General features: G+C 35.8%; 1 protein-coding gene across 2 annotated transcripts in view; it reads right to left on the reverse strand.

Annotated features, from left to right (window-relative positions):
• Nucleotides 1-12,220, reverse strand: part of PCM1 (pericentriolar material 1) — a gene marked incomplete at both ends in the record, with an annotated part of 99,300 nt that overhangs the window by 21,614 nt on the left and 65,466 nt on the right. For both annotated transcript variants that reach the window (XM_080710063.1, XM_080710062.1), the window contains 4 exons: nucleotides 5,260-5,394; nucleotides 7,226-7,359; nucleotides 8,411-8,569; nucleotides 9,749-9,869. In XM_080710063.1, coding sequence (XP_080566189.1) covers nucleotides 5,260-5,394; nucleotides 7,226-7,359; nucleotides 8,411-8,569; nucleotides 9,749-9,869 — 549 coding nt within the window. The remainder of the gene's footprint in view (nucleotides 1-5,259; nucleotides 5,395-7,225; nucleotides 7,360-8,410; nucleotides 8,570-9,748; nucleotides 9,870-12,220) is intronic.

A 12,220-nucleotide genomic window follows, 5' to 3' on the forward strand; every position in this document is an offset into this window, starting at 1 on the left:
ACCTCAAAGCTCTTGAAAAGCAGGAAAAATTGAACCCCAAAGCCAGCAGAAGACGGGAAATTATTAAAATTAGAGCAGAAATCAATGAAATAGAGAATAAAAAAATACAGAAAATCAACAAAACCAAAAGCTGGGTTCTTGAAAAAATTAACAAGATTGATAAACCACTAGCCAACCTAACTAAAAAAGAGAATCAACCCAAATTATGAAGATAAGGGATGAAAAGGAGATATTACTACTGACAGCGTACAAATCCAGAGGATTATCAGAAACTTCTTTGAAAAACTATACTCCAACAAAATGGAAAATCTGGAGGAAATCGACAACTTCCTAGATAAATACAACCTTCCTAAACTGAGTCAAGAAGATAGAGAACACTTAAACCAACCAGTAACTATCAAAGAGATTGAAACAGCAATAAAGAGCTTACCATCAAAGAAAAGCCCAGGACCAGATGGTTTCCCAAGTGAATTCTATAAAACCTTTATAGAAAAGCTAACCCCAATACTACTCAAACTATTTCGTGAAATAGAAAAAAACGGGACTCTCCCAAATACATTCTATGAAGCCAACATCACACTAATACCCAAACCGAATAAAGACAGTTCAAGGAAGGAAAACTACAGGCCTCTATCTCTGATGAACTTGGATGCAAAACTATTCAACAAAATACTAGCAACATGCATTCAAAACCACATCAAGAAAATCATTCACCATGACCAGGTAGGGTTCATCCCAGGTTTGCAAGGCTGGTTCAATATTCGAAAATCAATCCATGTAATTCACCATATAAACAGAATCAAAGACAAAAATCACATGATCATCTCAATAGATGCTGAAAAAGCATTTGATAAAATTCAACATCCATTTATGATAAAAACACTGCAGAGAATTGGAATAGAAGGAACATATCTCAACATTATTAAGGCAATCTACAATAAGCCCACTGCCAACATCATATTAAATGGGGAAAAACTTCAAGAATTCCCCCTAAAAACTGGAACAAGACAAGGATGTCCACTATCACTTCTCTTCAATATAGTACTAGAGACTCTAGCCAGAGCAATAAGGCAAGAAAAGGAAATCAAAGGAGTACAAATAGGAAAAGAAGAACTTAAGCTTTCACTATTTGCAGATGACATGATACTATATTTAGAAAACCCAACAAACTCAACCAAAAGGCTTATAGAGCTGATCAACAAATTCAGCAAAGTATCTGGATACAAAATCAATCTTAAAAAATCAGAAGCTTTCCTGTACACCAACCATAAATCCACTGAAAAAGAAATTCAGAAAACACTTCCACTCAGGATCTCCCACAAGAAAATAAAATACCTAGGAATAAACTTGACCAAGGAGGTAAAAGATCTCTACAAAGAAAATTATAAAACACTGAAAATTGAAATTGAAGATCTTAGAAGATGAAAAGACCTTCCATGTTCATGGATTGGCAGAATAAATTTCATTAAAATGGCCAATCTCCCAAAAGTGATCTACAGATTTAATGCAATGCCCATTAAACTACCAAGATGATTCCTCAGGGACATAGAAAAATCAGTCCTTAAATTTATCTGGAATAACAAAAAGCCCAGAATAGCCAAGGTAGTTCTCAGCAACAAAAACCATGCAGGAGGAATTACAATACCTGACTTTAAACTATACTACAAAGCTTTGTCATAAAAACAGCATGGTACTGGCAAAAGAACAGATATATAGACCAATGGAGCAGTATAGAAGATCCAGAAACAAGTCACTTTCAGCCAATTGATTTTTGACAAAGGGGCCAAAAACATACACTGGAAAAAAGATAGCCTCTTCAACAAATGGTGCTGGCAAACCTGGTTAACCATATGCAGAAAATTGGATATTAATCCCACTTTTTCACCCTGTACAAAAGTCAACTCATGATGGATCAAAGAGTTGGAAATTAAACCAGAGACCTTGAAGCTCCTTGAAGAGGGCATAGGTCCAACACTATAACACATAGGTACAGGTACAGACAAACTTTTCCTCAACAAGACCCCAAAGGCACAACAAATTAAAAGGAGAATCAATACATGGGATTGCATGAAACTGAAGAGCTTCTGTTCAGCAAAGGAAACTATCAAGAACCTCAATCGAGAGCCAACAGAATGGGAGAAGATTTTTGCCACCTACACCAGTGATAAAGGACTAATATCTAGAATATACAGAGAACTCAAGAAACTCAACACTAAGAAAACAAAGCATCCAATAACAAAATGGGCAAATGAACTAAATAGACAAATTACAAAAGAAGAAATTCAAATGGCCAATAAATGCATGAAAAAATGCTCAACATCACTGGCAATCAGAGAGATGCAAATCAGAACAACCCTGAGATTCCACCTAACTCCAACTAGAATGGCAATCATTCAAAACACAAACAACAAAAGATGCTGGCGAGGATGTGGAGAAGTGGGAATGTAGAATGCCCCAGGGTTCCATCCCCAGTACCACAATACATACATACATACATACATACATACATACATACATACATACAATCAAGGCAGTAGTTGTCAACTAGGGAAGATTTTTGCCTCTCGGGTCATTTAGCAGTGTCTGCAGGCATTTTGTTGGTGGGATTGCAAATTAGTGAAACCACTTTGGAAAACAGTGTGGAGAATCCTCAGAAGAATGGGAACAAATCTACCATTTGATCCAGCAATACCACTGTTGGGTATCTACCCAAAAGAAAATAAACCAAACTACCAAACTAACGCATGTGTATCTATGTTCATAGCTGCACAATTCACCATAGCCAAACTATGGAACCAGCCAAGATGTCCATCAACAGATGAATGGATTACAAAACTGTGGGATATGTACACAATGGAATTTTACTAAGCCATTAAAAAAAAACTCAATTACATCATTTTCAGGGAAATGGATGGAAGTGGAGGACCTTATGCTAAGTGAGATTAGTCAGTCACAAAAAATAAGAAATCAGATGCTTTCCCTAATATGTGAGAGTTAGGGAGAAATGGGTCATAGGAGGAACTCTTGAAAGAGGAAATCGTATAGAGGAGCAAACAAGACAATCTAAAGGAGGAGAAAGGAGGGGGGAAAGAGGAAAATCTCTAAAACACACAATGTACTTAAACATATTGAAGTCAACCACTAAGCCAAGCAAGGGAGGGAGGGACGGGGAGGGAATGGGGTGGGAATTGGGTAGGGGTTAAACCAGCGATGAGTACATGTTTGTACACACAAGTTTTTTACCCCAATATGTTGTATGTATGTAATGCACCAATAAAAAAAATAAAATAAATAAATAAAAAGAAAAAAATAATAAAATAAAATAAAATTAAGGATATAGCTAGAAGGTAGAATGCCTCTGAGTTCAATCCCCAGTACCACACACATACCAAAAAATTATAATTTAGCTAATAAATTTTACAAAAAGTGACATTACCAAAAGTTGTACTACACAATTATATAACTTCAGGTATTTCTATATTAATGTCTTTTTTAGACAGGTGTGCGCGTGCGCGCGCACACACACACACACACACACACACACACACACACAGTCTTCTTCACATTCTTTTGGTTTTCTGCCAGCAAATTTTGCCAGTGAATCCTATTTGAAGTATTCCTAGAATACACACCGCTGAATTCTTATATTCCTTATAAATTTTGTATTGGTACTATTTAATATAGCCAGAACAATTTTGAAATTACTGAACTCATACTTTAGTCTTGATACTAACAAAATGGAAAACTTTATTGATGACAATTTGCATATTTAATGTAAATTTTAAAAGTTAAAGTATTAATACTGTAAATAAACCTATTTTTAAATACAAAAATAAGAAGCAAGGCAAAATTTCATTGGAAAATTTTGCAACAAAATGTATTCATTTAGAGTAACAATACTCAACACGGAGCCATCTCAATGGGAAAACATTCAGGTGAATATAGCAGTAAAGATGTTTGTCATATGAAACATATAAGATATTCTTTTTTTGTTGTTGTTCTTTTGTTTTGTTTGTGGTAAAGAAGACTGAACCCAGGGATATTCTACCTTTAAAGCTATATCCCTAGATCAATTTTAGTTTTTATTTGGAAACAGGGTCTTACTCCTCCCCAAGTACTGGGATTATAGGAGTGCCCCACCATACTTGGCTAAGGATTTCTTATTTAACATAAGGTTTTTCAACCTGAGCACTGCTAATAGTTAGAGCCGGATAATTCTGCTGTGAGGGACTGTCCTGTGTATTGTAGGATATTTAGAAGCATGCCTGGCTTTTACCTCGAATCTCCTCTTCCTCTTCTCCTTCCCTTCAGTCTCCCTCTGCCTTACCTGTTATGACTAACAAAATGCCTGCAGACACTGCTAAATGACCCGAGAGGCAAAAATCTTCCCTAGTTGACAACTACTGCCTTGATTGTATGTATGTATGTATGTATGTATGTATGTATGTATGTATGTATGTATTGTGGTACTGGGGATAGAACCCTGGGGCATTCTACCTCTGAGAGACACCTCCAGCTGTATTTTTTTTTTCTTTATTTTTGAAACAGGGTCTCACTGAGTTGCAAGAGGCCCCACTAGGTAGCTGAGGCTGTCAGAGAACTGCGATCCTACCGTCTCCACATCCTGAATGCTGGGATTATAAGCATGCACCACCATGCTCAGCACAAAACAGTTATTTGAAAGAAATACAGTAGGATGACTGTAGTTCACAATAATCTTTCATATATTTTATGAAGATCTAGACGAGATGAGCTTGACTACTCCAAACATACAGCTATGAGAAGAAAATGTTCACTATCCTGATTTGATTGGTGCCTTTGATTTGATGCATGTACTGAAATAACACTGTAACCCATCAATATGTAAAATGAATGCATGTTAATATTAATTTATAGCACTGCTGTCATGTCCTAAACACTTTCTACAACTGGTAGCTGTTCTCTGGTCTCTAAAATTTCTTTTCTTTCCTTTTTTTAGTCACAGAACACTTTTATAAACATACTTGAAGGTTCTCAATGGATAGAAAAAAATAACACACCAATAGATTAGAGTTGGGTAGGTCCTAGAGATGATCAAATTCAATGAACATACGCAGGTCTTAACATAATTTTTTAACTAGATAAGAGAAAACCTAAAAAGTATTAAAATGTCATCCCAAATGAAACCTGAAACAAATTGTGTAATGACAGCAAATGGCAAACAAAATAACCCTAACCAGAAGGTATATACTGGTAAGGCATACAAATATAAACTCTTACCTGTAATATGCTTCCAAGTTGTTTATGGAAAAACTTTACGAACTCTTTGCTCTCATCATTTTGCTGGGTAAGGGTTAAAACCATGCGTCTTACTGAAGTGAGAAGTTGAGAAGAGCATACTTCATCCATGTGCTCCTAAGAAAAATCTCAGCTGGTTAGGATATAAACTTATCTACTATTAAAAAAACACAGATTCCCATAATCTAAAATTTCATTTCTTTTGCACAGATATTTCTCAATTTTTATGTATATACTTGGAAATATTTGTTCATAAGAAAAGCCAAACTCTCACCCTATCAACATTGAAATGTTTGGCAATTCTGACCTATCACACCAGAGAATGGTCAGTTAAAGAAGGTGGCTAACCCAGCACTTTCCATCACTTTCTGAATTAAGGAGAAATACGCATATTAGAATTTTAATTTGCCTGTCTTCCTATTGCAGTTCAATTCATTTCAAATACTTATAACCATATTTACCTTCTACTCAATTTCCTATTATTTTCTATCTCAGGATTTCTCAACCTTCCTACTATTGACATCCTATGTGCTGGAAAATGTTTAAAAGCATGCTGCTCACTAGATGCTAGTAACATTCCCCTTACCCCCAACACTCCCAACTCTGGTCTCATTCCAGTAAAATATCTTGAAGGTCTGTAACACCCCTTAACATTTCTTAATTTTGTGGCAGAGGATCCTGGAGATTGAACCCAGGGGCATAATACCTCCAAGCTACAACCTAAGCCCTTTTTATTTTTTAAACAGGATCTTGCTAGGTTGCTAAGGGTCTTCTTAAGTTGCTGAAGCTGCCCTCGAAGCTGCATTTCTCCTGCTTCGGCCTCCCAAGTACTGGGTTTACAGGAATGTGTCACCACACCTCACAACCACCTAACATTCTTTTTTTTTTTTTTTGGTGGTGCTAGGGATGGAACCCAGGGGCATTCTACCTCCAAGTTATACCCCCAATCTGATTTTTTATTCTTTATTTTGAAGCAGGGTCTCACTAAGTTGCAAAGGGCCTCATTAAGTAGCTGAGAGTGGCCGTGAACCCAGATCCTCCTGTTTCAGCCTCCCAAGTACTGAGATTACAAGTGTGTGCCACCACACCCAACTCACAACCCCTAACAACAACAACTAAAACAACAACAACAACACCCCCCCACACACACACCCCACACACATTTTGCAGTACTGGGGACAGAACCCAGGAGCACTGCACCTCCGAGCTACACCCCCAGCCCTGTTTTTTAGTCTTTTGATGAAACCCAGGGGCATTCTACCTCTGAGTGACACCCCCAGCTCTATTTTTTTATTCTTTATTTTGAAACAGTGTCTCACTCAGTTGCAAAGGGCCTCACTAAGTAGCTGAGGCTGTCTGCGAACTGTGATCCTCCTGTCTCAGCCTCCCAAATGCTGGGATTACAAGCATGTGCCACCATGCCTAGCAACCCCTAACATTTTTAACAAACCACTTACGAACTGTTTCTTCTTAATCTTCCTTTAGAAGCATGTGTGAACTACAAAATAAATCATGGCTAACTTTCTGAGGTGAGTTTAGAAAACAGCATCAGGTAATATGCAGTTTTTATCCATCTTCTGCTATTAAATTAATTTAAACAGGTCCCGTAACCTTTTAGCAAGTCATTTTTCTCCCCTACTAGACAACCTGTAAAATGAGATGGCCATAGTAGATGACTAATGTTGTCTATTTCTAGACTTAAACTCATTTAAAAAAGCTCAAGAGTCAGGGCAAGCAATAAAAAAACCCAAAAGACAATGGTTCCTGTCTCTTTAAGAGGTCAGTCACATACTAGTACTATTTCGGGTGAACAAAAAAAGGGTAAGTTTTTTTTTCCTCTTTCATTTACCTGTATTTTCAGGATTTACTACAATGACGTCTTTTGTATGAATTAAAAAGCCAAATAAAAATGATTCATTTATTTGTTTTTCTAAAAAACATTGTTTACCTTCAAAAAAGGAATGACTTCTTTCATAATTGCTTTAATTTGCCGGTCCAGCTGCTGAGTATCAATTCTAGGACATGGGATGGTAGAAACTTCATTTATATGTTGTTCTGAATTATGATTTTCAGTGGGAGTTTCTATTTAAAAAAATGATATGTAAGCAAACCTAAGATTAAAACATGCATTTATCCACTCCTAGGTATCTTTCTAAAGGGACTAAATTAAGAATATTATAGTGATACATGCATATCCATGTTTAGAGCTCAAAATTCATAGTAACCAGATTATAAAGCCAATTTAGGTGTCCATCAATAGATGAATGGATTATGAAATTAGGAAATACATACACAATGGAATTCTACTCGGCAATAAAGAAAAACAAAATTCTGTCATTTATAAGAAAACGGATGGACCTGGAGAACATTTTTAAGTGAGATCAGCCAGTCACAGAAAGTGAAGGGCCACATGTTTTCCTCATATGCAGAAGCTACAAAGTGATCTGGGTACAAGAGGAAGTTTAGATAATGGGGAGAAACCTCAGTGAGCCAGGGAAGTGGTCAGTGAGAGGGCGGACAGAATGAAAGAAACATTTCTATCTATACCTATGTACATATGTGAGCATGCGAACGCCAATCTCAGTATATGTACGGGGAAGGGGAGGGGTGGGTGGGAAGACAAAGTCGGGAGAAAGCTCACCAAGTGCTGTGTACACGTATATAGTCTATCACTTTGAAGTACATTACTGAGACTATAATGTACCAATAAAAGTATTTAAAAATGCATTTTGCAATGATTTAAAAATATTAAAATATGATAATTTATGCTAAAATAACACAAAGGAAAACTGATGTCATCTGTAGCACTCCTAACAATTAAAAGAAAGCAGTAATGTTTGTTTGTTTGTTTACTTATTTATTATTTCTGCGGTACTGGGGATTGAACCCAGGGGCATTTTATCTCTGAGCTACATCTCCAGCCCTGTTTTTTATTCTTTATTTTGAAACAGGGTCTTACTAATTTGCAGAGGCTGGCCTCGAGCCTGTAATCCTCCTGTCTCAGCCTTCAAGTACTGGGATTATAAGTGTGCACCACCATGCCCAGCAATAAGCTACTATTTTATATCAAGTAAGGCTTTTAATTTTTTATATGCAACTATTATTATTACTTCTAATCAACCCCAAAACATACCTTCTAAGTTATTAGCCATAGTTGTGGCAACAGTAGCATCTTCATCCTCAATAACCCTGCAAGTGCATCTCATATTTGAGTTACCTTCAGTCTCAGTCTTCATACGCTCATATTCTCTCATTCTGGCTAATGCTTGATCTAAGTGAATCACAGTGTTACCTGCATTTGGAACAGAAATATTTTTAGATTATGTGAAAGCAAACTTTTTCCTGTACTTAAAAAAAGTTCGGAGCTGGGTGTGGTTCATGCTTGAAATCCCAGTATTTGGGAGGCTGAGACAGGAGGATCAGTGGACATCCTCAGCTATTTAGTGAGGCCCTTTGCAACTGTTTCAAAGACTGTTTCAAAATAAAGAATAAAAAAATAAAGTCTGAACATAAGTAAGGAAAATTATCTTTAACATGTTCCAGAAACTATTCTACTGAGGCACTTTATATACATCATCACATATATTTATTTAATCCTTTAAATAATCCTATGAAGTAGATGATGATAATCTCATTTATAAAGAACTTAAGTAACTTGCCTGAGATTTCACAGCCAGTTACAATATAGGAGCAGGGACTGAATTTTGGTCATTTAGATTGTGAAATATTTGTTTCACTGGATTATGTTGTTTCACTTAAACAGTAAAAGAAAAACAAATCCCAAAATGTTTTGCAAATTCTGGGGAAACAATCTAATGAATACAAGCAAATAAGGTATGAAAAAGGCCTGTTAATGAGAGTTCCCAATTCTCCCATATCTACTTCAGACAATGCTACCAATGAAAGGCTGTTGAAAAGAAAATAGGCAGCTTTTAATAAGGTAATTTAGCAGCTCAAAAAAGGAGAAACAAGGGGGAAAGAATTGGCTACAAAGTAAATTTTTCTCTATAATTGGGTAAGTTCAGTACAAATCTGAAGGGTATTTGTTCAGAAAGGCTGTAGGACTTAAAAGTCCTTCATCATTAGTATAAGTAAAAGGACACCTTGTACTGCTTTCATAAAAGCCAGATACATAATATTCAGTCACTCATCACCAGGGCACTTAGTTGATAAAATAATCTCATGTTCTGTTATTCTAGCAGTGTTTGTTCGGAGGCATTTTTTCACTAAAATAACAGGGACAAGATCTGGCTTATTATTATGTATCAGCAATTGCAGAGTCATAATGATTAGATGATTTGGTCAAGGTCAAAGAGTTAACAAGAGTCCTGAATCTAGAGCAATAAGTACTTTTAAGTTCACATGTTCTTTAAACCATATTTTGTCTTTCCTGTCGTGTTATTAATGAAACTGAAAAACTGTATGAGATTAACTTAGTCATGTGCTAAAATAATTAAAAAATTCTGCTCACCTAGATCATCTGTTGCAAAAGGCTCAAAATTTGAAGATACAGACAAGACACTAGCATTATCAGCATCATTTTGCTCATTTACTTTATGTGTTTCTCTTTCAAAATTCTTCTCAAAAGTTTCCTAATAGTAAAGCAAACAAAATATTTAATATTTCTTTAAAACATTTAAAAAATATTAAAGATCTAAAAATGAAACTATATAATACTACATAGCTTAAAGAGATATTTGTAAATTATGATTATCCATCCAAACAAAATTGTGGTATAACCAAAGTTATTAAAAGTTGAATACAGTTACAGAAAACATTAAAATATTAAGAAAACTTGCCATTATATAGATATAAATAAAGCCAGCTATTGATTAAAGGCCCTACACTGACAAAGTGAATATTTAAAAAAATCATTTCCACATCATCATGGACATTCTTGTGACTTCAAAACATAAAGATGTACCTTACTATACTATTGTCATATCAGAAGAAAAAATGACAGTAAAGCTTATTTTAAAAAAATATCTTATTAAATTATGATTTTGTACCCCCCCCCTTTTTTGGTGGTACTGGGGGTGGAACCCAGGGGCTTTTCTACCTCTAGGCTATACTCCCAGACCTATTTTATACTTTATTTGGAAACAGGGTCTAAGTTGCTGAGAACTTCACTAAGTAGCTGAGGCTGGCTTTGAACCTGTGCGATACTCCCGTCTCAGCCTCCCAAGTGCTGCGATTACAAGCATGCGCCACCATGCCCAGCTCCATAATGTACCCATTTTAAGTGAACAGTTTGAGGAGCTCAGACAAATGAATACATTCATGTTAAGTTTTCCTAAAGACCATTTTCATCAGCCCCCAAACATTCCTTTGCATACCTCATTATACCCACTGATCTTCAGCTTTCAGTTTTCATCACAGAAAGTTCCTAGTGTAACATGCTGCTCTAGTTCTGTGAGTATGAGCACTAGATGCTGTGCTGCCACTGATTCAATGGCACTGGTAAAGATATAATGTAAATTTTGTTGTTGTTGTTGCTGGGGATGGAACTCAGGGGCATTCTACTTCAAAGATATACCCCCAGCCTTATTTATTATTATTATTATTATTATTATTATTATTATTTTTTTTTATTTTGAAACAGGGTCTCGCTGAGTTGCAAAGGACCTAAGTAGCTGAAACTGTCAGTGAACTGAGATCCTCCTGTCTCAGCTTCCCAAATCCTGGGATTACAAGTGTGTGCCACCATGCCCGGCTTGGGATGATGTTGATAGTAATGCTAAATTTAAGGTTTGGAAGAGAAACTAGAAGTGCTGATACAATTATTTAAAAGTAATAGTGAGTCAGGTATGCCAACTCCCTACTTATCATTAGTATACTATCTTTAAATTTTATTTAATTTTAAGCCTTGAAAGCTAACTTCACCCTAACTCGTTTCCAATTTTTGCTATTAAATTGTACAGATCAATGTGTTCAAATCTTTTAAGAGGTATATAAAATATAGGAGCTGAAAGCTGGTAGAGAAGTTAAGGATATAAAATTATTAAAAAGTTAAGGATATAAAAATATAAAAAAGATACTTAAGGAAGCCAGGCTTGGTGGCACATGCTTGTAATCCCTGCACTTGGGAGGCTGAGACAGGAGGATTGTACAGGTTCGAATCTAGCCTCAGCTACTGAGTGAGGCTCTTAGCAACTTAGTGAGACCCTGTTTCCAAATAAAATATAAAATAGATCTGGGAGTACAGCCCGGAGGTAAAAAGCCCCTGGGTTCCACCCCTAATACCACTAAAAAAAAAAAAAAAAAAAAAAGATACTTAAGGAAATACTTATTTTTATTCTTAAGTTTTCAATGTCTGATAAACCTTAGTATCATTTAACTTTTTTTTAATGATACAACTGGGCCACTTTACATTTCCCACAAAAGGAAGCACACAATTTTCAATTAGTTTGAAGAATTTACTCAAAGTGGCAAGTACTTCCCATTTATATATAGCATTTTAACTTGACAGTCACGGTGGTTCACGCCTGTAATCTCAACCACTCAGGAAGAAGGATCACAAGTTCAAAGCCAGCCTTAGCAACTTAGGAAGACCCTATCCCAAAATAAAATAAAAAAAAATAATAATAAAAAAGGGATAGGAGTGTAGCTCACTGGTAGAGGGCCTCTGGATACCATCAGTAAAACACATACTCCCATACGTACTAGTATAGGAGCTGGAAGCTGGTAGAGAAACATTTTAAGCAGAAGAGATGAGTCAATTAAGAATGTATTATTTTCCATATGAGTTTAAGTAAAAGAAAAACTTGTCACAGTTCTAAGAAAATTCTTTCTGAAGAAAAGACAAAATGATCTTGTGAAAGAATACCATTGTCTCAGAAAACGTGTTAGCATTTCAGAAATGGGCAGAACACAATGATTCTAATTCTATACCTATAGCAGGTACTTACTAATCAATTATGTCATTCTAACCCATTTATCTCCA

The sequence above is a fragment of the Muscardinus avellanarius genome, assembly GCF_963383645.1.
Source record: "Muscardinus avellanarius genome assembly, chromosome: 14".
NCBI lineage: Eukaryota > Metazoa > Chordata > Mammalia > Rodentia > Gliridae > Muscardinus > Muscardinus avellanarius.